This window comes from Cololabis saira, chromosome 20 (assembly GCF_033807715.1).
Source record: "Cololabis saira isolate AMF1-May2022 chromosome 20, fColSai1.1, whole genome shotgun sequence".
Classification (NCBI taxonomy): Eukaryota; Metazoa; Chordata; class Actinopteri; order Beloniformes; family Belonidae; genus Cololabis; species Cololabis saira.
The window spans coordinates 4,648,924-4,675,313 of record NC_084606.1 but is presented as its reverse complement, the minus strand read 5'-3'; the positions used below and the strand labels follow the sequence as shown (position 1 = coordinate 4,675,313).

At 42.3% G+C, this 26,390-nt stretch overlaps 1 protein-coding gene across 2 annotated transcripts in view; it reads right to left on the bottom strand.

The window, feature by feature from the left end:
• Positions 1 to 670: 670 nt before the first annotated feature.
• LOC133420132 (SH3 domain-containing protein 19-like) overlaps positions 671 to 26,390 on the bottom strand; it is a 64,886-nt gene continuing 39,166 nt past the window's right edge. The window contains exons 9-16 of one of the 2 annotated variants that reach the window (XM_061709719.1): positions 23,677 to 24,013; positions 20,596 to 20,875; positions 20,390 to 20,524; positions 16,573 to 16,631; positions 16,220 to 16,494; positions 12,432 to 12,650; positions 5,299 to 5,381; positions 671 to 2,918 (exon numbers count right to left, since the gene is read on the bottom strand). In XM_061709719.1, coding sequence (XP_061565703.1) covers positions 2,811 to 2,918; positions 5,299 to 5,381; positions 12,432 to 12,650; positions 16,220 to 16,494; positions 16,573 to 16,631; positions 20,390 to 20,524; positions 20,596 to 20,875; positions 23,677 to 24,013 — 1,496 coding nt within the window. In that variant the 3' untranslated portion in view covers positions 671 to 2,810. Of the gene's footprint in view, positions 2,919 to 5,298; positions 5,382 to 12,431; positions 12,651 to 16,219; positions 16,495 to 16,572; positions 16,632 to 20,389; positions 20,525 to 20,592; positions 20,876 to 23,676; positions 24,014 to 26,390 lie in introns of both variants that reach the window. The other variant, XM_061709718.1, reaches the window with a different exon arrangement.

Below are 26,390 nucleotides of genomic sequence, written 5' to 3'. Positions count from 1 at the left end.
ACTCAAGGGGGGGGCGGGTCGGCTGTCCTGGGAAAAGCTGACCCACTGTGTCTTTGGACACATCTGTTCAGAGTTTCTGTTTTAGTTCCGGAAGGCATTTGACCCCTTGACCATTTGAGGTTTCTTAAAAGGATGTCTGTTGCTCTGCACACCACAAGATAAGTTGCTTATTAACTGAAAAGTCATAGGTGTGACCTTTTAACTATCATCTGATACCATGTCTGTTTTCTGTTTTCGTCCATTGTCCATTATCTATACATTGACAGTCAGTTTACCAAATATGGTCATGTTTCCTGTCAGTTTTACCAATAAATAGCTTCCTGCAAGAGGAGGGTCTTTGGGTAGCATTTGCTGTCAGGAGGTTCTGCCTCTGTCAGTATGCTTTCCCCTCCTGCAGGAGCGCCTGAAAAATCATTCCACAGTCTCTGTGTCTTTTTCTAAGTTATTAATTTATGTTGATGATTTAGGAACCTAACACAATCAAACTTCTGACACTCAGGACTATTTTCATTTCATTTACAGAGTAAATTTTGAGGTTATTTAGCTCATTGGAGCTTCTTTAATTGTCTTTTTATTTTTCCAGTTTCCTTTTCTTCACCATCCTATAATCATCTCGACCATTAAATGAATAATATACATTTATTTTCACATTTCACTTTTATTGCATGTACTTAATGGAAAAAAAAGACTGGTGTGTTGTGCAACAAAGAGGGTGATGGTTCAGTTATTAAAAATCTTTTAAATCTTTAATTAGAAAAATTAAAAAAAATATGAAAATCAAAAATCAAGATTTAAAAAAAAATCCAAATTAATATTGAATTATTGCACACAGATTTGACAAAAAGCTGGTACATTAAAAGCCTCACACGAGTGTAAACATGATGGCGGAATTATTCTATTCGGATTTAAAATGGGAATAAACCAGCCACTTCAGAATTAAGTTTAATTGGGAATGGCCATTTTCATTCAGAATTAGGTGTTTACACGGTAATTTTTACTAATTTTAATCAGATTTAACTTTAATTCTGTGGTAAACTTAGATAACTGGTAGAACATACCGGTGGTCCATGTGTGCCAGGATTCTAAAAAGAAATGAAGTCCCGAGAGCAGGAATCATTAAGATGAGCTTTATTTGGATTAAGAATGTTTGGTTACACGTCCCACACCGATCAAAGATCGGTCTCCCGGGTCCTCCTGGTCCGGCTCAACCGATGCCTCCGTTTGTCGACAGTTTTCCATGTTTCAAACGTTGGTGTTCCGGCTGAACTCCAGGCCGGAGCTTCGTTCCTCCAGTCGTGATAGAAAACTGTTTTATCGAGTTTCCTTTCACGTCACAATGATTTCTGGAACAGAATCCATAAATCCTTTTGGAATCAGGAGATTAAAACACAAACTAATCTTTGAGAACTAAAATGATTTAAAAAGCTGAGTTTGTGGAAGTCTCTTTAAGGGAAACAGCTGGGGCGGACTCCAGTAGATCCCAACGGGTCAGACGGATCAATAGATCCCTGATCCGATGCCACGTCCACTCCGCTCTCTCCTCCTGCGACCGAGACGCTCGATGACGAAGGCGTGAAGGGAAGTAGAACTCCGAGAAAAAAGTGGAGAAAAAGTTGCAATTTAGAGAAAAAAGTTGAAATTTTGAGAAAAAGGTTGAAATTTGGATGAAAAAGTCAAAATTTTGACAAAAAAGTCGATAATAAGTTGCAATTTAGAGAAAAAAGTTGAAATTTTGAGAAAAAGGTTAAAAATTTGGATGAAAAAGTTGAGAGAAAAGTTGAAATTTAGAGAAAAAAGTTGAAATTTGGATGAAAAAGTCAAAATTTTCAGAAAAAAGTCGATAAAAAGTTGCAATTTAGAGAAAAAAGTTGAAATTTTGAGAAAAAGGTTGAAATTTGGATGAAAAAGTTGAGAGAAAAGTCAAAATTTTGAGAAAAAAGTGGAGAAAAAGTTGCAATTTAGAGAAAAAAGTTGAAATTTTGAGAAAAAGCTTGAAATTTGGATGGAAAAGTTGAGAGAAAAGTTGAAATTTGTTTGACGGAGGTGCAGCCCCTTCGTGAGACCGGACGGGTCCAGAGGAGCGGAGGCGGTCTCCATGGCGACGGAGGTGGTCTCCATGGCGACGGAGGAGCGTCAGCAGCAGGTACAGTCCTAGACCTGACGGGTCCGGCGGAGCGGAGCGTCAGCAGCAGGTCCAGTCCCTCAGCAGACGTCGGCGCTGACCTTGAAAACACGAGCAGCAGAACTTTCCTGTCGTTGATTCAGAGAGTTCGTCTGAAAGTCCGAGCTCGTGTTTGAAGAATCTTTAAAGACCGGAGCAAACGGAGAGAAACTGGTCCAGAATCGTCTCCGCAGACGTCCAACCTGGACGGGCCTTTTAAAAACAGTCCTGTTTATTAAACTTATTAAAAAGTTGAAGGAAGTTAGTCCAGTCCAGGTGGGCGGGGCGTCGGTAAAAAGGTCTGAGTCGGTTCAGTCACTGCAACGCCAGGAACTCCAGGAACTCCAGGAACTCCAGGAACTCCAGGAAGTCGTCAGGAACTCCAGGAACTCGTCAGGAACTCGTCAGGAACTCGTCAGGAACTCCAGGAACTCGTCAGGAACTCGTCAGGAACTCGTCAGGAACTCGTCAGGAACTCGTCAGGAACTCGTCAGGAACTCGTCAGGAACTCGTCAGGCTCATTCCAGTCCTCGACAAATTCGGTTCAAAGAAAAAGTAAAAAACAAAACTGTGGTTTCGAGTTCCTGCGGTCCGTTTACATCGTCCCACCCGGACCAGGACCAGGACCAGGACCCGCCCACAGGCCTCGTCACTCAAGCGCCACGTAGTTCCTGGGGACAATCCCCCGCTTCCCGCCTACAACTCCCAGAATCCACTGCTCGTCCACGGGCTCCACCTGTGTGATGATGTCACCGACCTGCGGAGGGAGACGCAGAACCGCCAGTAAAAAAAAAGAAACAACCCTGTTTTACTAATAAAAAACATCCAACGCATCGAATTAAGGGAGATGAAGTTTCATCTCAATTCAAACGTCTCAAATTGAGCTTTTTCTGCAAAGCAAACATTCTCTCTCATGGCCATTTCCTTCTCTCTGGTCACCTGTCTCTCTCTCATGACCATTTCCTTCTCTCTGGTCACCTGTCTCTCTCTCTCATGACCATTTCCTTCTCTCTGGTCACCTGTCTCTCTCTCTCTCATGACCATTTCCTTCTCTCTGGTCACCTGTCTCTCTCTCTCATGACCATTTCCTTCTCTCTGGTCACCTGTCTCTCTCTTATGACCATTTCCTTCTCTCTGGTCACCTGTCTCTCCCTCTCATGACCATTTCCTTCTCTCTGGTCACCTGTCTCTCTCTCTCATGACAATTTCCTTCTCTCTGGTCACCTGTCTCTCTCTTATGACCATTTCCTTCTCTCTGGTCACCTGTCTCTCTCTCTCATGACCATTTCCTTCTCTCTGGTCACCTGTCTCTCTCTCTCATGACCATTTCCTTCTCTCTGGTCACCTGTCTCTCTCTCTCATGACCATTTCCTTCTCTCTGGTCACCTGTCTCTCTCTTATGGCCATTTCCTTCTCTCTGGTTCATGTCTCTCTCTCTCATGACCATTTCCTTCACTCTGGTCACCTGTCTCTCTCTCTCATGACCATTTCCTTCTCTCTGGTCACCTGTCTCTCTCCCTCTTCCCATTTCCTTCTCTCTGGTCACCTGTCTCTCGCTCTCATGACCATTTCCTTCACTCTGGTCACCTGTCTCTTTCTCATGACCATTTCCTTCACTCTGGTCACCTGTCTCTCTCTCATGACCATTTCCTTCTCTCTGGTCACCTGTCTCTCCCTCTTATTCCCATTTCCTTCTCTCTGGTCACCTGTCTCTCCCTCTTCCCATTTCCTTCTCTCTGGTCACCTGTCTCTCCCACTTATGACCATTTCCTTCTCTCTGGTCACCTGTCTCTCCCTCTTATTTCCATTTCCTTCTCTCTGGTCACCTGTCTCTCCCTCTTCCCATTTCCTTCTCTCTGGTCACCTGTCTCTCCCTCTTCCCATTTCCTTCTCTCTGGTCACCCGTCTCTCTCTCTCATGACCATTTCCTTCTCTCTGGTCACCCGTCTCTCTCTCTCATGACCATTTCCTTCACTCTGGTCACCTGTCTCTCCCTCTTATGGTCATTTCCTTCACTCTGGTCACCTGTCTCTCCATCTTATGGTCATTTCCTTCACTCTGGTCACCTGTCTCTCTCTCTCATGACCATTTCCTTCACTCTGGTCACCTGTCTCTCTCTCTCATGGCCAATTCCTTCTCTCTGGTCACCTGTCTCTCTCTCTCATGACCATTTCCTTCACTCTGGTCACCTGTCTCTCTCTCTCATGGCCATTTCCTTCTCTCTGGTCACCTGTCTCTCCCTCTTATTCCCATTTCCTTCTCTCTGGTCACCTGTCTCTCCCTCTTCCCATTTCCTTCTCTCTGGTCACCTGTCTCTCCCTCTTCCCATTTCCTTCTCTCTGGTCACCTGTCTCTCCCTCTTATTTCCATTTCCTTTATCTCTGGTCACCTGTCTCTCCCTATTCCCATTTCCTTCTCTCTGGTCACCTGTCTCTCCCTCTTATTCCCATTTCCTTCTCTCTGGTCACCCGTCTCTCTCTCTCATGACCATTTCCTTCTCTCTGGTCACCCGTCTCTCTCTCTCATGACCATTTCCTTCACTCTGGTCACCTGTCTCTCCCTCTTATGGTCATTTCCTTCACTCTGGTCACCTGTCTCTCCCTCTTATGGTCATTTCCTTCACTCTGGTCACCTGTCTCTCTCTCTCATGACCATTTCCTTCACTCTGGTCACCTGTCTCTCTCTCTCATGGCCATTTCCTTCTCTCTGGTCACCTGTCTCTCTCTCTCATGACCATTTCCTTCACTCTGGTCACCTGTCTCTCTCTCTCATGGCCATTTCCTTCTCTCTGGTCACCTGTCTCTCTCTCTCATGACCATTTCCTTCACTCTGGTCACCTGTCTCTCTCTCTCATGACCATTTCCTTCTCTCTGGTCACCTGTCTCTCTCTCTCATGACCATTTCCTTCTCTCTGGTCACCTGTCTCTCTCTCTCATGACCATTTCCTTCTCTCTGGTCACCTGTCTCTCTCATGACCATTTCCTTCACTCTGGTCACCTGTCTCTCTCTCTCATGACCATTTCCTCTCTGGTCTCTGGTGGAGAGAGAGACAGGTGACCAGAGAGAAGGAAATGCTCAACATCGTGGCATGTGGGAACGCTGGAATAACGCCGGCGGTCCACAACTTAAACACAAACCTTCAGCGTGAGTTCGTCCTCGCTCTCGGCCGCGAAGTCGAACACAGCCTTGGCCGCGGACTGCTGGCCTGTGATTGGTGGAGCTGGAAACAGGAAGAAGGAGAAGTGGGAGGAGTCACAGTTACGCTCTTTTACTGGACCAGCAATGTTTAAGACAACAACAGTAAGAACAAACAGAAAGGGCAGATGTTTATCCGTTTTAGGAGTAAAACTGTGGAACTCATTAAACAACGACCTTAAATTAGCAAACTCAATAAAAGCATAGAAGCCATTATTCAAAGCAAAGGTAATGGACACTTATATAGAAGCAGAATTAGCAAACAAAGAAGAATGTACACATGCATGCGTGTAGGTGTGTGTGTGTGTGTTTATGTACCGGTATGAACATATGCATGTATAGTATGTAGGATTTGATGTATAGACACAATTCACATGCATGAGATGAAATTACAACTTAAATTGGTTTTGTTGGTTCCTTTAGCATCTTTTCACTTTCTGTTTTCAGAGCTATCATTATTATTATTAACATTATTATTACTATTACTATTATTACAGTTATTACAGCTATCATTATTATTAATATTTTGTGTAACCTCATGATACTTCATTTGTTCTTTTTGTACATTCTATTATGTTAAAAGGCAAGATCATCTTTATGCTTCAAGTCCAGACCTTTTCGGTCAAAATAATCACCATGTTGACCAAATAAAAACCTGTAGATGTTTATTATCTTGCTTATTGATTGTTTATGCTGATAATTGACTGAAATAAAGATTCACTAACTAACTAGCTAATCCTGATCTGGTCCGGTGTTCTGACAATCCTCGCTACTTGCCAAGAAATGCTACATTGTGCTTCTGCGCACAGTCGATTTTCAAACTTTGATTGTCACGCCCATCATTTCTTGCACGATGTAAGATTGATAGTATGGGATATTGATTATTTGATCCTTCAAAATACACGACCCATGACGTGAATTGCATTAGACTTTGTGAACATTATACGATAAAGAGAAAAAAAAAACAATTCTATCACTTTATTTGATATTCATTCAGTCATTCACCTTTATTTAACCAGGCAGGTCATTAAGAACATTCTTATTTACAATGACGGCCTGGCAAGAGACAAGGAAGTGGTTTAGGAAGTAAAACACAGTAAAGGAAGTGGTTTAGGGAGTAAAACACGGTAAAGGAAGTGGTTTAGGGAGTAAAACACAGTAAAGGAAGTGGTTTAGGGAGTAAAACACAGTAAAGGAAGTGGTTTAGGGAGTAAAACACAGTAAAGGAAGTGGTTTAGGGAGTAAAACACAGTAAAGGAAGTGGTTTAGGGAGTAAAACGCAGTAAAGGAAGTGGTTTAGGGAGTAAGACACAGTAAAGGAAGTGGTTTAGGGAGTAAAACACAGTAAAGGAAGTGGTTTAGGGAGTAAAACACAGTAAAACACAGTAAAGGAAGTGGTTTAGGGAGTAAAACGCAGTAAAGGAAGTGGTTTAGGGAGTAAAACAGTAAAGGAAGTGGTTTAGGGAGTAAAACACGGTAAAGGAAGTGGTTTAGGGAGTAAAACGCAGTAAAGGAAGTGGTTTAGGGAGTAAAACGCAGTAAAGGAAGTGGTTTAGGGAGTAAAACACAGTAAAGGAAGTGGTTTAAAGAGTAAAACACAGTAAAGGAAGTGGTTTAGGGAGTAAAACGCAGTAAAGGAAGTGGTTTAGGGAGTAAAACGCAGTAAAGGAGAGTGGTTTAGGGAGTAAAACACAGTAAAGGAAGTGGTTTAGAGAGTAAAACACAGTAAAGGAAGTGGTTTAGGGAGTAAAACACAGTAAAGGAAGTGGTTTAGGGAGTAAAACAGTAAAGGAAGTGGTTTAGGGAGTAAAACACAGTAAAGGAAGTGGTTTAGGGAGTAAAACACAGTAAAGGAAGTGGTTTAGGGAGTAAAACACAGTAAAGGAAGTGGTTTAGGGAGTAAAACACGGTAAAGGAAGTGGTTTAGGGAGTAAAACACGGTAAAGGAAGTGGTTTAGGGAGTAAAACACAGTAAAGGAAGTGGTTTAGGGAGTAAAACGGAGTAAAGGAAGTGGTTTAGGGAGTAAAACACAGTAAAGGAAGTGGTTTAGGGAGTAAAACACAGTAAAGGAAGTGGTTTAGGGAGTAAAACGCAGTAAAGGAAGTGGTTTAGGGAGTAAAACACAGTAAAGGAAGTGGTTTAGGGAGTATAGGAAGTGGTTTAGGGAGTAAAACACAGTAAAGGAAGTGGTTTAAGGAGTAAAACGCAGTAAAGGTAGTGGTTTAGGGAGTAAAACACAGTAAAGGAAGCGGTTTAGGAGTAAAACACAGTAAAGGAAGTGATTTAGGGAGTAGAGGAAGTGGTTTAGGGAGTAAAACACAGTAAAGGAAGCGGTTTAGGGAGTAAAACACAGTAAAGGAAGCGGTTTAGGAGTAAAACACAGTAAAGGAAGTGGTTTAGGGAGTAAAACACAGTAAAGGAAGTGGTTTAGGGAGTAAAACACAGTAAAGTAAGTGGTTTAGGGAGTAAAACGCAGTAAAGGAAGTGGTTTAGGGAGTAAAACGCAGTAAAGTGGTTTAGGGAGTAAAGGAATTGGTTTAGGGAGTAAAACACAGTAAAGTGGTTTAGGGAGTAAAACACAGTAAAGGAAGTGGTTTAGGGAGTAAAACGCAGTAAAGGAAGTGGTTTAGGGAGTAAAGGAAGTGGTTTAGGGAGTAAAACGCAGTAAAGGAAGTGGTTTAGGGAGTAAAACGCAGTAAAGTGGTTTAGGGAGTAAAGGAATTGGTTTAGGGAGTAAAACACAGTAAAGTGGTTTAGGGAGTAAAACACAGTAAAGGAAGTGGTTTAGGGAGTAAAACACAGTAAAGGAAGTGGTTTAGGGAGTAAAACGCAGTAAAGGAAGTGGTTTAGGGAGTAAAGGAAGTGGTTTAGGGAGTAAAACGCAGTAAAGGAAGTGGTTTAGGGAGTAAAACACCGTAAAGGAAGTGGTTTAGGGAGTAAAGGAAGTGGTTTAGGGAGTAAAACGCAGTAAAGGAAGTGGTTTAGGGAGTAAAACACCGTAAAGGAAGTGGTTTAGGGAGTAAAACGCAGTAAAGGAAGTGGTTTAGGGAGTAAAACACAGTAAAGGAAGTGGTTTAGGGAGTAAAACGCAGTAAAGGAAGTGGTTTAGGGAGTAAAACAGTAAAGGAAGTGGTTTAGGGAGTAAAACGCAGTAAAGGAAGTGGTTTAGGGAGTAAAACGCAGTAAAGGAAGTGGTTTAGGGAGTAAAACGCAGTAAAGGAAGTGGTTTAGGGAGTAAAACGCAGTAAAGGAAGTGGTTTAGGGAGTAAAACGCAGTAAAGGAAGTGGTTTAGGGAGTAAAACGCAGTAAAAGAAGTGGTTTAGGGAGTAAAACACAGTAAAGGAAGTGGTTTAGGGAGTAAAACACAGTAAAGGAAGTGGTTTAGGGAGTAAAACGCAGTAAAGGAAGTGGTTTAGGGAGTAAAGGAAGTGGTTTAGGGAGTAAAACGCAGTAAAGGAAGTGGTTTAGGGAGTAAAACGCAGTAAAGGAAGTGGTTTAGGGAGTAAAACGCAGTAAAGGAAGTGGTTTAGGGAGTAAAACGCAGTAAAGGAAGTGGTTTAGGGAGTAAAACACAGTAAAGGAAGTGGTTTAGGGAGTAAAACGCAGTAAAGGAAGTGGTTTAGGGAGTAAAACACAGTAAAGGAAGTGGTTTAGGGAGTAAAACACAGTAAAGGAAGTGGTTTAGGGAGTAAAACACAGTAAAGGAAGTGGTTTAGGGAGTAAAACGCAGTAAAGGAAGTGGTTTAGGGAGTAAAACGCAGTAAAGGAAGTGGTTTAGGGAGTAAAGGAAGTGGTTTAGGGAGTAAAACGCAGTAAAGGAAGTGGTTTAGGGAGTAAAACGCAGTAAAGGAAGTGGTTTAGGGAGTAAAACACAGTAAAACACGGTAAAGGAAGTGGTTTAGGGAGTAAAACACAGTAAAGGAAGTGGTTTAGGGAGTAAAACACAGTAAAGGAAGTGGTTTAGGGAGTAAAACACAGTAAAGGAAGTGGTTTAGGGAGTCAAACACAGTAAAGGAAGTGGTTTAGGGAGTAAAACACAGTAAAGGAAGTGGTTTAGGGAGTAAAACACAGTAAAGGAAGTGGTTTAGGGAGTAAAACACAGTAAAGGAAGTGGTTTAGGGAGTAAGGCAGTAAAGGAAGTGGTTTAGGGAGTAAAACGCAGTAAAGGAAGTGGTTTAGGGAGTAAAACACAGTAAAGGAAGTGGTTTAGGGAGTAAAACACAGTAAAGGAAGTAGTTTAGGGAGTAAAACGCAGTAAAGGAAGTGGTTTAGGGAGTAAAACGCAGTAAAGGAAGTGGTTTAGGGAGTAAAACACAGTAAAGGAAGTGGTTTAGGGAGTAAAACACAGTAAAGGAAGTGGTTTAGGGAGTAAAACACAGTAAAGGAAGTAGTTTAGGGAGTAAAACAGTAAAGGAAGTGGTTAAGGGAGTAAAACACGGTAAAGGAAGTGGTTTAGGGAGTAAAACACATTAAAGGAAGTGGTTTAGGGAGTAAAACGCAGTAAAGGAAGTGGTTTAGGGAGTAAAACGCAGTAAAGGAAGTGGTTTAGGGAGTAAAACACAGTAAATGAAGTAGTTTAGGGAGTAAAACAGTAAAGGAAGTGGTTTAGGGAGTAAAACAGTAAAGGAAGTGGTTTAGGGAGTAAAACACAGTAAAGGAAGTAGTTTAGGGAGTAAAACACAGTAAAGGAAGTGGTTTAGGGAGTAAAACACAGTAAAGGAAGCGGTTTAGGGAGTAAAACACAGTAAAGGAAGTGGTTTAGGGAGTAAAACGCAGTAAAGGAAGTGGTTTAGGGAGTAAAACACAGTAAAGGAAGTGGTTTAGGGAGTAAAACGCAGTAAAGGAAGTGGTTTAGGGAGTAAAACACAGTAAAGGAAGTGGTTTAGGGAGTAAAACACAGTAAAGGAAGTGGTTTAGGGAGTAAAACAGTAAAGGAAGTGGTTTAGGGAGTAAAACAGTAAAGGAAGTGGTTTAGGGAGTAAAACGCAGTAAAGGAAGTGGTTTAGGGAGTAAAACACAGTAAAGGAAGTGGTTTAGGGAGTAAAACACAGTAAAACACAGTAAAACACAGTAAAGGAAGCGGTTTAGGGAGTAAAACGCAGTAAAGGAAGTGGTTTAGGGAGTAAAACGCAGTAAAACACAGTAAAGGAATTGGTTTAGGGAGTAAAACACAGTAAAGGAAGTGGTTTAGGGAGTAAAACACAGTAAAGGAAGTGGTTTAGGGAGTAAAACACAGTGAAGGAAGTGGTTTAGGGAGTAAAACACAGTAAAGGAAGTAGTTTAGGGAGTAAAACAGTAAAGGAAGTGGTTTAGGGAGTAAAACAGTAAAGGAAGTGGTTTAGGGAGTAAAACACAGTAAAGGAAGTGGTTTAGGGAGTAAAACGCAGTAAAGGAAGTGGTTTAGGGAGTAAAACACAGTAAAGGAAGTGGTTTAGGGAGTAAAACACAGTAAAGGAAGTGGTTTAGGGAGTAAAACACAGTAAAGGAAGCGGTTTAGGGAGTAAAACACAGTAAAGGAAGTGGTTTAGGGAGTAAAACACAGTAAAACACAGTAAAGGAAGTGGTTTAGGGAGTAAAACACAGTAAAGGAAGCGGTTTAGGGAGTAAAACGCAGTAAAGGAAGTGGTTTAGGGAGTAAAGGAAGTGGTTTAGGGAGTAAAACGCAGTAAAGGAAGTGGTTTAGGGAGTAAAACACAGTAAAGGAAGTGGTTTAGGGAGTAAAACACAGTAAAGGAAGTGGTTTAAGGAGTAAAACACAGTAAAGGAAGTGGTTTAGGGAGTAAAACACGGTAAAGGAAGTGGTTTAGGGAGTAAAACACAGTAAAACACAGTAAAGGAAGTGGTTTAGGGAGTAAAACACAGTAAAGGAAGTGGTTTAGGGAGTAAAACACAGTAAAGGAAGCGGTTTAGGGAGTAAAACGCAGTAAAGGAAGTGGTTTAGGGAGTAAAGGAAGTGGTTTAGGGAGTAAAGGAAGTGGTTTTGGGAGTAAAACACAGTAAAGGAAGTGGTTTAGGGAGTAAAACACGGTAAAGGAAGTGGTTTAGGGAGTAAAACACAGTAAAGGAAGTGGTTTAGGGAGTAAAACACAGTAAAGGAAGTGGTTTAAGGAGTAAAACACAGTAAAGGAAGTGGTTTAGGGAGTAAAACACGGTAAAGGAAGTGGTTTAGGGAGTAAAACACAGTAAAACACAGTAAAGGAAGTGGTTTAGGGAGTAAAACACAGTAAAACACAGTAAAGGAAGTGGTTTAGGGAGTAAAACACAGTAAAGGAAGCGGTTTAGGGAGTAAAACGCAGTAAAGGAAGTGGTTTAGGGAGTAAAGGAAGTGGTTTAGGGAGTAAAACACAGTAAAGGAAGTGGTTTAGGGAGTGAAACACAGTAAAGGAAGTGGTTTAGGGAGTGAAACACAGTAAAGGAAGTGGTTTAAGGAGTAAAACACAGTAAAGGAAGTGGTTTAGGGAGTAAAACACGGTAAAGGAAGTGGTTTAGGGAGTAAAACGCAGTAAAGGAAGTGGTTTAGGGAGTGAAACACAGTAAAGGAAGTGGTTTAAGGAGTAAAACACAGTAAAGGAAGTGGTTTAGGGAGTAAAACACGGTAAAGGAAGTGGTTTAGGGAGTAAAACGCAGTAAAGGAAGTGGTTTAGGGAGTAAAACGCAGTAAAGGAAGTGGTTTAGGGAGTAAAACGCAGTAAAGGAAGTGGTTTAGGGAGTAAAACGCAGTAAAGGAAGTGGTTTAGGGAGTAAAACGCAGTAAAGGAAGTGGTTTAGGGAGTAAAACACAGTAAAGGAAGTGGTTTAGGGAGTAAAACACAGTAAAGGAAGTGGTTTAGGGAGTAAAACACAGTAAAGTGGTTTAGGGAGTAAAACACAGTAAAGGAAGTGGTTTAGAGAGTAAAACACAGTAAAGGAAGTGGTTTAGGGAGTAAAACACAGTAAAGTGGTTTAGGGAGTAAAACGCAGTAAAGGAAGTGGTTTAGGGAGTAAAACACAGTAAAGGAAGTGGTTTAGGGAGTAAAACGCAGTAAAGGAAGTGGTTTAGGGAGGGGAACCCCGGGTCAGAACTGCTGTGGTACCTGGGCAGGGCTGAGTGAAGGATGCTGGGTAAAGCCCCTCCCGGCCCTCCAGGCGGCCCCGCCTCCACTCCGCGTCCACGTGCTCCGTCACCCGGATCAGCGCCCCCTTGTGGAAGCTCAGGTCGTCGGCCGTCTGGCCGGGGAAAGGGAACAGAGCCAGCGCCCACTCACCCCGGCCCGGCTGCTGCGGGTCCGGGCTCCGGGACGTCGCCGATCCTGCTGGAGACAGACGGAGACACACGGAGACAGACGGAGACAGACGGAGACAGACGGAGACAAACGGAGTCAAACGGAGACAAACGGAGACAAACGGAGTCAAACGGAGACAGACGGAGTCAGACGGAGACAGACGGAGTCAAACGGAGACAAACGGAGTCAAACGGAGACAAACGGAGTCAAACGGAGACAAACGGAGACAAACGGAGATCCGTGTCAGAGATGCGTCAGGTTGTAACCGGTGGCGTGGGCAGAAATATGTTTTTTTGTTTTTTTTTTAACAAACTTTATTCAACATTTCAAAAGTACAAAATTCCTTTGAGGAAACATTAGTTTGCAACTGAAACATAAGTTCACAACACACAAGCAAACATGTAAATCTATACATTTTTTTCCAAGATAATCTTCTAGATTAAATAAAAAAAATAAATAAATAAATAAAATAATCACAAAATAAAATAATCACAGGGGTAGACATTTCAACAAAAGCGTAGCAAGATTTGTAAATTAAAGAGCAAGAGACTTTAACATGGTTTCATATAAATCATGTATAGACTGATTTTCTTTTGAAAGTACCTTAATAGATGTTATTAAATGTTTTATTTCGTTTTTAAAACAGACTATGGAGGCTTTGCTGTTTTTCCATTTATTTTTATGTATATGATATTTACCCAAAATGAGAATTATGTTCACCATCTTGGAACCTTCTTTGGCAGACCGTCCATATAAATCATGACCTGAAACTTGCTGAACAAACAGTTGTTGATCCCAATATTTAACCACCGTTATGTTGTTGTTATGTTAAATTCTTTTTACACACCCTACTCATAACCTCTGCTCTCCGCGCTAAACAGTCTCTTGCCAAGAACCACTTCATTTATCACTCCTTGTAATTTATAGTATGTTTTTTGTTTTGTTTTTGTCTTTGCTTCTTGTCTAAATACTAGGAATGGGGGATATTTTACCGTTCACGATAAACCGTCCAAAAAATTCCCCACGGTAAGAATTTGTATCTCACGGTAAAAATGATAAATTCCTGTTGGTGTTTTCGTGTAAAGATGATTTATGATTCTGCGTTAAATCGACGCACAAGATACGTGAAGGAAGGAAGGAAGGAAGGAAGGAAGGAAGGAAGGAAGGAAGAAAGAAAGAAAGAAAGAAAGAAAGAAAGAAAGAAAGAAAGAAAGAAAGAAAGAAAGAAAGAAAGAAAGAAAGAAAGAAAGAAAGAAAGAAAGAAAGAAAGAAAGAAAGAAAGAAAGAAAGAAAGAAAGAAAGAAAGAAAGAAAGAAAGAAAGAAAGAAAGAAAGAAAGAAAGAAAGAAAGAAAGAAAGAAAGAAAGAAAGAAAGAAAGAAAGAAAGAAAGAAAGAATGAAAGAAAGAAAGAAAGAAAGGCTCCAAAGACTGAATGTGGTGATAGATTTATAGTTAAAAAGATGGAGTTGAATTGTTTTTTTTTTATCGTCATTTTTATCGTTATCGGGATAAATGCCAGAAATTATCGTGATACATTTTTTAGTCCATACCGCCCATCCCTACTAGATACCTCTGTTATTTGTCCAATGTATCCATTCTTTTTCAAAGTTTGAATCCAAATGACTAGTTTTGTTTAGTATAAAACCTCCTGAGTGGAGGTTCATAAAAGCGTAATAATAAGCCTCGGCTTCAGCCTGTACCTTTACAGTGCCATTTAAAATATTGGACTATTTCTTTGTTGTATTATGCTGTATCCAAAATAAAACCGAAATAAAACTCAAAATCTATCAATGTTATGCATGAATCTGGAGAACATCAGATATACTATCCGAGGATCAGAGAAAACATTTTACAGATTGTGGTGCCCCTTTTTTTGAGAAACCCACAACGGTAGTCTCTGAGTAGCTTCACCCCCCCCCCCCCCCCTTTTTTAAAAATTTATTTATTTATTTTTTAAATTTAATTTAATTTTTTTTATTAATTTTGTATTTACTTTTTTTTTAAATCTAGTTAATTTTGTATCTATTTTCTAACTCATTCATTTGTCTGTAACTTTGCAATGCTTGATTCTTATATATCCACAATGCTGTGTTGTGGTCTGGGTCGGGGCTGATAAGGGTTTTTTCCCCTTATCAGCCCCGACCTAGACCACCAATAAGGCCCAATCTCCCCCTGCTTTTCTCCACTCACCCTTCTTTTCTTCCCTACCACCTAAAAAAGAAGGGGGAGATTTTAGGGCACTTGAGATCTAGGACACTTGGCCCCCTAACCCTCGTTTTCATCCCTACTCTGATCAGGAAGCTGAGAGCCAAAAGCTGTTTTAATTTCAGCTGTAGCGCTATTAATATGGCACTTTATTAAGTTTTAATATTTTTTCAGGCGTAAAAGTAACCGTTAAGATCCCCAACCGGGGCTCAGTTTATCCAAATAACGCCTGTTAAGAAATTTGACCCGATGTTTTCGGAGATGAGAAGAGCCGCCGCCCCCGGGAAGCAGCAGCAGCTGTTACCATGGTAACAGCAGCAGCTCACAGCCCGAGAACAGACGTGATCGCTGGGTCGACCCAGCGCCGTCGTCCCGGGAGAGAAACCTGCGGCTCTGTTGAGAATTACGCTGGCTGAAATAAATCATTTAGGAAGATGTTGGTTTAATAGATGAAATCTAACAGTTGTAGCTACGCCTGTTAAGAAATTTGCTCCGAAAATTTAGAGATTTCTGCCTGCCGGCTCCGGAGTTTATGGGTCCGCGTTAAATCGACGCAGAACCTACGGCGTAGGGTACGGCGTATGGCGCGCGTCGCCGCGTAACCTACGCCGTAGACTCTGCGTCGATTTAACGCGGAACCATAAATCAGCTCCGCTATCTTCACTTCAGCTTTATCTGAAAGTGTGTAAATTACCCAGATAACAGCTTTGTGGTTTCTGAAAACTATTATATCAGAAACATCCAAAACAAATCTGATGAGTCACAGGATTATTTCTCTCTATTTCCCACTAAAAAATGCTTGCTCCCTTGGTCACAGTCTGAGACAAGTCTGCCTGTTTGCCCCTCGAGTCAAATCGACGCAGAGCCTACGGCGTAGGTTACGTAGCCTACGGCGTAACCTAACAGCCTTTACTCCGGTGCGATTACGGACAAAAAAGGGATTATGTACATTCACTGAGTGAATATTATGAAAGTAAAATATATATTTCTCACTAGAAATGTAATCAAAATGCATTTTATGCAGAAACTAACTCAAAATATTGATTTTAATCACTAAAAAATAAAAAAATGTCCGCCATGGTTTTTTTTTGGATTCAGTCCGCAAATGACGACGAAAAGCATTCTGGGAAATTTTTATACCCCCTCACTCGTGAAGTCAGCATGTGAAATCACTCGATGTGAAGGGTCTATTTTCAGCTCCTTGCCCTCGTTATGCCCCCTCCCCCTAGGTGAAAAGAGGAATTGGGACACCACTACCCTCACGGGAACGCGCAAAATTTAGGGGGAGGGATGAAAACGAGGGCGAGGGGGAGAATTGGGACGCACCCTAAGTAATACCGCCCAAGCCTAGTGGATGCTGAGTGTTGAGGTCGAGAAGAGCTCTGACATCTCACCTGAGCTGTCCGTCACGGCCGTCTCCGCGGGCTCCGGCTGTGGGAGGGGCCCCGGCTGTGGGAGGGGCTCCAGCTGTGGGAGGGGCCCCGGCTGTGGGAGGGGCTCCAGCACCTGGGTGAAGCTCAGCGGGAAGGCCCCCACCCGGCCGTGGATCCGGCCCCGGCCCCACTCGTCCCCCAGCAGCTCCAGCAGGGCGATGACGTCGCCCTGGGAGAAGGTGAGCTCGTCGTCCTCCTCGCCCTCGTAGTCGAACAGGGCGGCGCAGCGCGGGCCGCTGCGGAGACACTGCGGGGTCACCACCTCTGAAACAGCTGCAGGGGGAGGGGGGGAGGGTTTCTGATCGGGGTCTGACCTGACGGGGGGGCGATCCGGCTGCTCCTTCTGCTCGGCGGGCTGCTCCGGCAAGATAGACTGAAGACCAACAAGAGAGAGGCGTCAACAAACGGCGGGAAGCTTCTACACTAGTGTTGTTGTTGTCAGCATGTTTTAGTTTTAGTCTAATCTTTGGGTCCAGCTATCATTTTATTTCATATTTCATTTTATTAGTTTTAGTCACGTTCATTCTCCTTTTAGTCGTGTCAAGTTTCAGTCGACTAAAAGTCTGAGCATTTTAGTCTTATTTTAGTCACAACTGTCCAGGACCATTTTAGTCTAGTTTTAGTCAAAGATTGTATTTAGCCAAACCTGTTTTACAATTCAAACAAGGTTATCTTACTAGTGCCACAGGGCCCCGAGGAATCTATTGTTATCCTGCCTGTTTTTTATTATTAGTGCCACGGCTGCGCCAGAGGCACTCCTCCTCCATAGCTATGCAATAGCTATGGAGGAGGAGTGCCTCGTGCGCAGCACAAGGCACTCTTATTATTGCTCAAGCTTTTTTTTATTTATTCTTCCATATAAACTTCGGCGCGTAACTAGTCCCGCAGCTTTGAGAAAACGCGAAAAGTAAAAACGTAGAAACGTGCGCCCTAATCAGGAATCGAGTGGTATGACTTTTATTAGCGATTGGTGCGCACGTTTTCGCCCAACGTGCGAAAACGTGCATTTTTTGGGGCCATCCGGAACGCATTGGGAGAACTTCGGGGCCTCACCACTCGCACACCGTTACTCGAAAAATTCGGAACCGATTTAGAAAGTTGTAGGCCCTGAATTTAACTACAGTCCTGTGAAATTTCAGAGCGATCGCAGAAATAGTTTTCGAACGAAGTGCAAAAAGATTTCCAAATTTCCAAACTAATGGGGAGATTTTTCCCATGTATGTGTGTGGCGCGGAATGTCATACTGTGGATGGGAGGAGGTTACAAAAAGCCAAAATTCACCTTTTTTCTGAGTCACCTAACTTTCTCATACTTGCACGTAGAAATGTCATTCAAACATTTGGGAGAGACAGTACAAAAATAACCCGAATTTTTATTTGTAACTCGAGCTCACGGCCAAACCGTAAAAAGGAGACCAATAATTTTTGGTCAGAATGTAGACATAGGTGCTGGGATTCATAAAATGCGTCTTTGACAGACGGGGTATGCACAAAATTTAAACGGGGGATGCTAGAGCGGCGCCATTACCTGCCTCGGTCTCCATTGACTGCAATGTAATCAAACGTTTTTTTCAAAAGAATCTCACTCTCTCTTCGCACTGAGCTCACTCACTCATTTTAAGGAATATCTGAATAAAATTAAGATTGTCAGAATCTGCCGGCTTCTGTGTCTCTCACGATGTTTTCGTTTTTTTGGTAAGAGCTACGGTTTTATCACAAATCAGAGTTATTTGAGACCTTGTCAAAAGGCAAAATCTGGGTTTTTCTCACAGCCAAACCGGAAGGTTCTGAAGAGAGGTTCTTGTTGCCGGGGCAACCAGAAGTCAGCTGCTGACTCATTCCTTCAGCCACAACTGGTCAGTCACTAAAGTCTTCATATACTTTAACCTGAAAACTGGAGACGCCTAAAAGAATTCTGGGAAATCTGTCCCCCGACCTTTGATCTTAGCCGACCCCCCCCCCCCACACACACACACAGTAAATACACCCCAGTAAATGCTATAATTTTTGAATGGTTTGACATAGAGTCGTGGGTGGTGTCATCGGACTTAGTTTTGAGTCCTTCACCTTTATTGCTGAAAAATGCAGCAATGTACACAAATGGGCAGCGGTCCCCCGTGGCACTCTCAAAATTTCTGCGAGGAAATTTTCTAGTTAGTGCCACGGCTGTGCCAAGTGGCACGCCTCCTCCATAGCTATACAATAGCAATGGAGGAGCAGTGCCTCTTGGCGCAGCCAGAGGCACTATTGTTATTGTGTGCGTTTCATCTTATTATTCATTTTCCGGACAAAACTTCAGGGCGTAACTAGTCCCGCAGCTTTGAGAAAACGCGAAAAGTAAAAACGTAGAAAACGTGCGCCTTAAGCGGGAATCGTGTGCTATGACTTATATTAGCAATTGGCGTGCGCTTTTAGCGCCATCCGGAATGCATTGGGAGAACTTTGGGTCCTCACCACTCGCACACCGTTACTCGAAAAATTCTGAACCGATTTAGAAAGTTGTAGGCCCTGAATTTAACTACAGTCCTGTGGATTTTCAGAGCGATTGCACAAATAGTTTTTGCACGAAGTGCAAAAACATTTCCAAATTTCCAAACTAATCGGGAGATTTTCCCATGTAAGTGAATGGGGCAGAATGTCACACTGTGGCTGGAAGGAGGTTCGAAAAAAACCCAAAATTCACCTTTTTTCGCAGTCACGTATCTTTCTCATACTTGCACGTAGAAATGTCATTCAAACTTCAAAACGGAGGAAAACTTCTCTTCTCTCTCCAAACCTGAAACTGTTTTTTCCTAAGATGTACACTTTTCAAGATATGAGCCCTCAAGCGAGGACTGGAAATCACTTTTTTGTCAAGTTTAGAGTGGAGCTCTAATTTTTTAGAGTGAGAGAAACATTCAAAAAATGACCTTAATTTTTAATTGTAACTCGAGCTCACGGCCGAACCGTAAAAGCTGGACAAATAATTTTTGGTCAAAATGTAGACATAGGTGTTGGGATTCATAAAATGTGACTTTGACAGGCGGGGTATGCACAAAATTTAAACGGCGAAGGCTAAAGCGGTGCCAATTCCTGCCTCGGTCTCCATTTACTTCAATGTAATCAAACATTTTCTTCAAAAAATTCTCACTTTGTTTTCGAACTGCCGTTACTAACACATTTTAAGGAATATCTGAATAACATTAAGATTGTCAGAATCTGCCGGGTTCTGTGTCTCTCGCGATGTCTTTGTTTTTCTGCTAGGAGCTATGGTTTTCTCACAAATCGGAGTTATTTGAGAACTTGTCACAAGGCAAAAGCTGGGGTTTTCTCACAGCCAGTCCGGAACATTCCTAATTTCGAGGTTCTTGTTGCCGGGGCAACCAGAGCTCAGCTGTTGACTGATTAGACTGAGCCAGACAGGTCACATGACTCAATCAGTACAGACTTCATATATTTTAACCTGGAAAATGGAGAAATCTGAACCCTGACCTTTTGACCTTAGATGATCACCAGTCCTGCTGGGAACCGGTTCATGGGATATATATATATATATATATATATATATATATATATATATATATATATATATATATATATATATATATATATATATTAGTATTATTGTATATATAAATATATACATTTGTATATTATATATACAAATTAACCCCGCCCCTTATTCCGATTGGTTGTCCCTATTTTCTGCTATAACTTTTGAATGGTTTGACATAGAGAATCCTGTGTGGTGTCATCAGACTTAGTTTTGAGTCCTTCACCTTTATTACTTGCAAAATGTACACAAATGTCCAGCAGCCCGCCGTGGCACTCTCTGCGAGGAAATTGTCTAGTTATTATTATTATATTATTGTTACCTTATAGACTCAAGTATAAATTCATTCCAGTACAGAAGACTCTAATTTGAGTTTACAACATATATATTTTTAATCTACATTTTATTCTGGTTTCTATTCCTCTACGATATTGCATTATATATTTAATTATCATTATCGTCACATGACCAGGATTTTCGTTGCGTCTTGTTTTCCTCAGGTGGTAAAGGTTCGTTGACGACGATATTTAGTCATAATTTTCATTGGCGAAGCAACTTTATTCTACGTGCTGGAAACAGAGTTGTGTGCTGCTGCAGAACCTGGGAGTCCGGCGGGTCCAGGCCCCCCAGGGCGGGTTTCGATGGGCCGTCCTGGTCCTGGACGGGCTCCGGTTGGGGGTCCAGGTCCAGCAGGGGGGTGGGGGGGTCGTCCAGCACGATCAGGACTTCCTGCTTCTGAGGAAAAGAAAAAGGGAACTTAAATGACGGGCGGTTTCCCGAAGGACATTTGCGGGCGATCGTACCACGTAGCTGCTGTAGAGGGGGTGACCCGGTGTGGGGCGGGGCGGCAGGGGCGGCCCCCTCTTTCCCTTCTGGCTCTGATTGGTTGGTCCAGGAGAAGGAGATGAAGAAGAGGAGGATAATGAAGAAAACTGTCCGGAAGGTGAAGTGGGCGGGGCCGGAGCTGCTTTAGGAGGAGCGGCAGCAGTCTGATTGGCCGAGGAGCTCATGGATGGAGGGGGCGGCCTCCCGGGGCTGGATTTGATTGGTGGAGGGCGAAGGGGGAGGAGCTTCACACTTGAGGGGCTGGAAACAAAACAAAAAAAGCACATAAAGCCAAAAACCCTTGGGCCCTTCGGTTTCCACGATCACAAGTAAAAACAGAATCTACTTTTTAACACGGAATATCGTGGAAAATGACTGAACTGCTGTCATTATGGGGAAGAGGAACGTAGACCAAAGGGGGGATTGTAGTGGAGGGACATTTTATTTTATTTATATCTAAATGTTAAAAGGAAAGACTTCATTTTTTTCTTTATTTTCTGTTTTTCCTTTCTTTTTTAATATGCTACCTCTTTAGGTATGCTTTTAATTAGGGCCTGAGCACTTACAGTACACACCTATTGTATCTGTACGATTTTATTTCTCGTTTTTTTTTTTCCTTTTCCTCATTTTTTTTTTCTTCCTTCTTCCGACCAAATTAGGTCGATTTTTTCCCCCTAAACGTGCCCCAAAAGTCACCAAATTTTGCACCAAGCCAGACCTGGTGAAAAATGTGATATTTAATGGTTTGCATTAATGGGCGTGGCCTAACGGCTCAACAGCGCCCCCTAGAAAACTTTGTACCTCAAGCCCCACGATACGGTTTGACGTACATGCACGAAAATCGATACACACCTGTATCATGTCACAACTTAAAGAAAAGTCTCTTGGCGCCATGGCCGAAACCCAACAGGAAGTCGGCCATTTTTAACATTTTGAATTAATCGCGTAATTTTGGCGCAATTTATGCCATTCCTTCGGCAATTAATACGGCCCGAACCGTAAAGTGCACCCAGTTTTGTTATACATCAAAATGTTCGTCTCCATCCTGCAAAAACGCGCATTACTTTTCTCAGTCAAAAGCGTTACCGTGGCGACGCTAGACGGCAAAAAGCGTACCTACCCTTCATCTGATTGGTCCATATCTGATAGTTCCTACTTTCTGCCATAACTTTTGAATGGTTTGATATAGAGAGTCGTGGTGGTGTCAACCACTAAATGTCCAGTCCTGAAAAATCTACATCAAGTCATACAAGCTTCCACTGCAGCCTGAACGTGCACAAGGGTGGAGGGCCCGTTCATCGCTGCTTGCAGCTTTAATTTTTGTTGTAATGTTCTGTGTGTTATGTGTCGGACCCCAGGAAGAATAGCTGCAGTTTTTCTGTAGCTAATGGGGATCCAAATAAACCTATAAACTAAAAACGGCGAAGAGTCTTACGATCATGTACTTTAACGGAGATTCTTTGCTAGGTGGGAAACTTAGACCAGCTTTTCCTAAAAGTTGAAAAGATGTAAGAAGTATTAAAAGTCGTTTGTTTTTAACCTTAAGTTTGCTGCATTTGACCTGGTTTTTGATGCACTTTAAAGCCCTTTTTTATGGAAAGAATTGTATTAATATGTACTTTGTAACAATATATACAGTAACTCTGAAGTTGAGCGTTACTTTTGTTTAAAGTCGTTTATTTTTTACTTGAAGAAAAAGCTAATTGAGTTCACCTTATTTTTTTATGTAAAGTTATTTGTTTTTACTGAAAATGCTCAGAAGCTTTCTAGTTCCAACTATTGAGGGAAAGTGTGCAATATTATGTTGCCTCAATAAATATGTTAGTGGCTTTATAGTAATTCATTAACATTAAAAACATTTTATTTGGTGGCAAAATAAGAGTAAAAAGGTAAAAAATTGAATAAAATGGAATTCCTAAAAATTTTAACTGTAAAAAAATTTTGGGAAAAATCTAATGGATTTTGTAGGGCGCTACAACCCTCGAGTCCTTGAACACAGCGGCCTGTTTTTAATCAAACGTGTCTTGAAAGCAGAAAAAACAACTGTACAGTTGGTAGAATACTGAAAATTAGCTGTTTTCCACGGTTACATGATGTTTTGTAATTCGGAATTGATTATTCCAAATTAAATAATTCAGAATTAAACTATTTCCCTCTAGTTTACATGGAAATAGTAATTCCGAATTGAGGTTTACATGGAAAACACGTTTGATGGTCTTTCTCCAATTCCTCTCCAGGTCTGGGGGTTGGGAAGGTTCTGATTGGATAGGGGGGCGGACCGGAAGTTAAACTACCGGAAGAAAAACTAACTTAGCCGCTACAACTTTGAAAAGATCACAATTTTGATGTTTCCTGTTTCCATCTGTTCTTTTAATGATTTCTATTTATTAAATAAATGGTCTCTGCTCTTGACCAGCGTTTACTGCGTGCTGCATCTTGAAACTTACTTTGGAATATAAGCGTCATGGAGACAGACGGGCGAGGGAACGAGCAGCGCAGGAAGACCGGAATTAATTTAAAAAAGAATGAGTGAATACATTTTTTTAAATTTATTTAATTTTTTTTAATTTATTTATTTTATATTTTATTTTATTACCATTATTTTATTTATTTACATTTTTAATTTATTTTATTTTATTATTTCTGTTTTGTTTTGTTTTCTTCTTTTCATCTTTTCTTTCTTTTTTTAATTTTTATTTATTTATTTATTTTTTGAATGAGTGCATATGATCGCGGAATTATTCTATTCGGATTTAAAATCGGAATAAACCAGCCACTTACTTCGGAATTAAGTTTAATTTGGAATGGCCATTTTCATTGGGAATAAGGTGTTTAAATGGTAATTTTTACAAATTTTAAATCAGATTTAATTTTAATTTTGAATTAAACTTTCCATAAATGACCCTAAAAGTCCCAGAAAAGTTTGGCAGCTAAAAGGACTCAGCAGGTATCGGTTCCAGCAGCAGGTGGCGCCGTTTTACCGCCCGAGTCCGGCTTGTTCAACCAGAACCGCAGGCTTCTGGTTCTGGTTGAACCAGAACCAGACCCGCCGGCTCGCTCACCGTGGAGGCAGCGGAGGTTCCGGGTTCGGGGTGGCAGCGTCCGCCGTTCCGGTCTTGGGGCTCTTCCTCAGGGCCGGGGACGGGGGCTTGGCCGGTCCCGGGGTCTTGGGGGCCGCGGCAGGTGCAGAGGGTTTGCTGGAGGCCGGGTTCGGGTCTGGGGACGGGGGCTTGGCCGGTCCCAGGGTCTTGGGGGCCGGGGCTGGTCCCGGGGTCTTGGGGGCCGGGGCTGGGCCCGGGGTCTTGGGGGCCACCGCAGGTGCAGGGGGTTTGTTGGAGGCCGGGTTCGGGTCTGGGGCCGGTTGGGAGACCGTGATGGGTTTGGGGGTCAGAATCGGAGCTGTAGGAGGGAAACAGACGACACAATTAATCACAATCAAACATAATAAATCGCGTTTGATTGAAGGCTTCGCCGTACGAAACAACGAATAATAATAATAACTAGACAAAAAATTCCCGGGAAATTTTGAAGCACCACGGGACTACTGCCGGATGATTGCGATTTTGATGACATTCCCTATATCAAACCATTCAAAAGTTATTGCAGAAAATAGGAACTATCACATATCGACCAATCAGAAGAAGGGGCGGGGCTAATTTTCACCAGTTAAGGTGAAGGAGTCAAAACAGAGTCCGATGACACCACCCACGACTCTGTATGTTGAACCTTTCAAAAGTTATGGCATTTACTGGAGTGTATTTATTTGTGTGTGTGTGTGTGTGTGTGTGTGTGTGTGTGTGTGTGTGTGTGTGTGTGTGTGTGTGTGTGTGTGTGTGTGTGTGTGTGTGTGTGTGTGTGTGTGTGTGGGGGGCAGGGGGGGGGGATTCCAGAATCCTTTTAGGCGTCTCCATTTCACAGGTTAAAGTAAATGAAGACTTTAGTGACTGAGTCATGTGACCAGTTCTGGCTGAAGGAATGACTCAAGCAGTGACTTCTGGTTGCCCCGGCAACAAGAACCTCTCTTCAGAACCTTCCGGTTTGGCTGTGAGAAAAACCCAGATTTTGGCTTCTGACAAGGTCTCAAATCAATCCGATTTGTGATTAAACTGTAGCTCGTAGCAGAAAAACAAAAATATCGTGAGAGACACAGAAGCCGGCAGATTCTGCCAATCTTAATTTTATTCAGATATTCCTTAAAATGAGTGAGTAAGCTCAGTGCGAAGACAGAGTGAGATTATTTTGAAGAAAACTTTTGATTACATTACACTGAATGGGGACTGAGACAGGTATTGGCGTCGCTCTAGCCCCCCCCGTTTAAATTTTGTGCATACCCCGCCTGTCAAAGTCACATTTTATTAATCCCAACACCTATGTCTACATTCTGACAAAAAATTATTTGTCTCCTTTTTTACGGTTTGGCCGTGAGCTCGAGTTACAAATAAAAATTCAGGTAATCTTTAACGGCTTCTCACACTCTACCAACCGACATTCCGCACTCTGATTTGACGAAAAAGTGATTTCCAGTCCTCGCTTGTGAGCTCATGTCTTGAAAAGTTTACATTTTAGGAAAAAACTGGTTGGGGTTTTGGAGAGAAGATAAGTTTTGCTCCGTTTTGAAAAAAGGTGAATATTTTTTTTACCTCCTCCCATCCACAGTAGGCATTTGTGACATTCCGCGCCACACACATACATGGGAAAATCTCCCCATTAGGAAATTTGGAAATGTTTTTGCACTTCGTGCGAAAACTATTTGTGCGATCGCTCTGAAAATTCACAGGACTGTAGTTAAATTCAGGGCCTACAACTTTCTAAATCGGTTCAGAATTTTTCGAGTAACGGTGTGCGAGTGGTGAGGCCCGGATGGCCCAAAAAGTGCACGTTTTCTCACGTTGCGCAAAAACGTGCGCACAAATCGCTAATAAAAGTCATACCACTCGATTCCCGATTAGGGCGCACGTTTCTACGTTTTTACTTTTCGTGTTTTCTCAAAGCTGCGGGACTAGTTACGCGCAAAGTTTATACGGAAGAATAAATAATAAGCCTGAGCACGAGGCACTCCTCCTCCATTGCTATTGCATAGCTGCGGAGGAGGCGTGCCTCTGGCGCAGCCGTGGCACTACCTAAAGCTGCTGAGTGCAGCAGACGGTCGTGGGTTAAATCTCCAGAGATGGTCGTCTCTCTCTTTGGACACATCTGCAGAAACTCACTTTTCTAGTTTTGGGGATTCCAGTCAAGACCTCCGTGGAAAAGATTTCTTTGCTTGAACTACGACGGCTTTGACCAGATTTGTGGACGACCGGGAACCTTTGAGAGGAGCTGCAGTTATGACAGGACGAGCACCGCGGTCCGTCCTCCTGGAGTCCCACAACACCGTCTTTGGTCTCCGCGTCCGCCTAAACTCGTCCGTCTTTTAATATCCAGAGATACCCTTTCCAGTCCGGAGGGAGCTCGGTTTGACGTGGAGGACGACCTGGGAAGCTCGCGTTCACGCAACTGTTCGGTTGTCACGGCGTCTCCGCACAACATATTTTTTAAAAAGCTGCAGAAACTCCCCCACTGGCCGAGGATCCGATGTTTGTGTGTGTGTGTGTGATCAGTCCAGTTTTCTCAGTTGCACCTATTGAATTAATCAATAATACAATACATCTTTAAAGCTGTGAACGTGTTTATCTTCAGCGGTGGATTACAAGACGATAAGGATAATTAAATATTTAATGAAATATCGTAGAGGAATAAAAACCAGATTGAAATGTAGATTACAAAATAAAAACTCTGC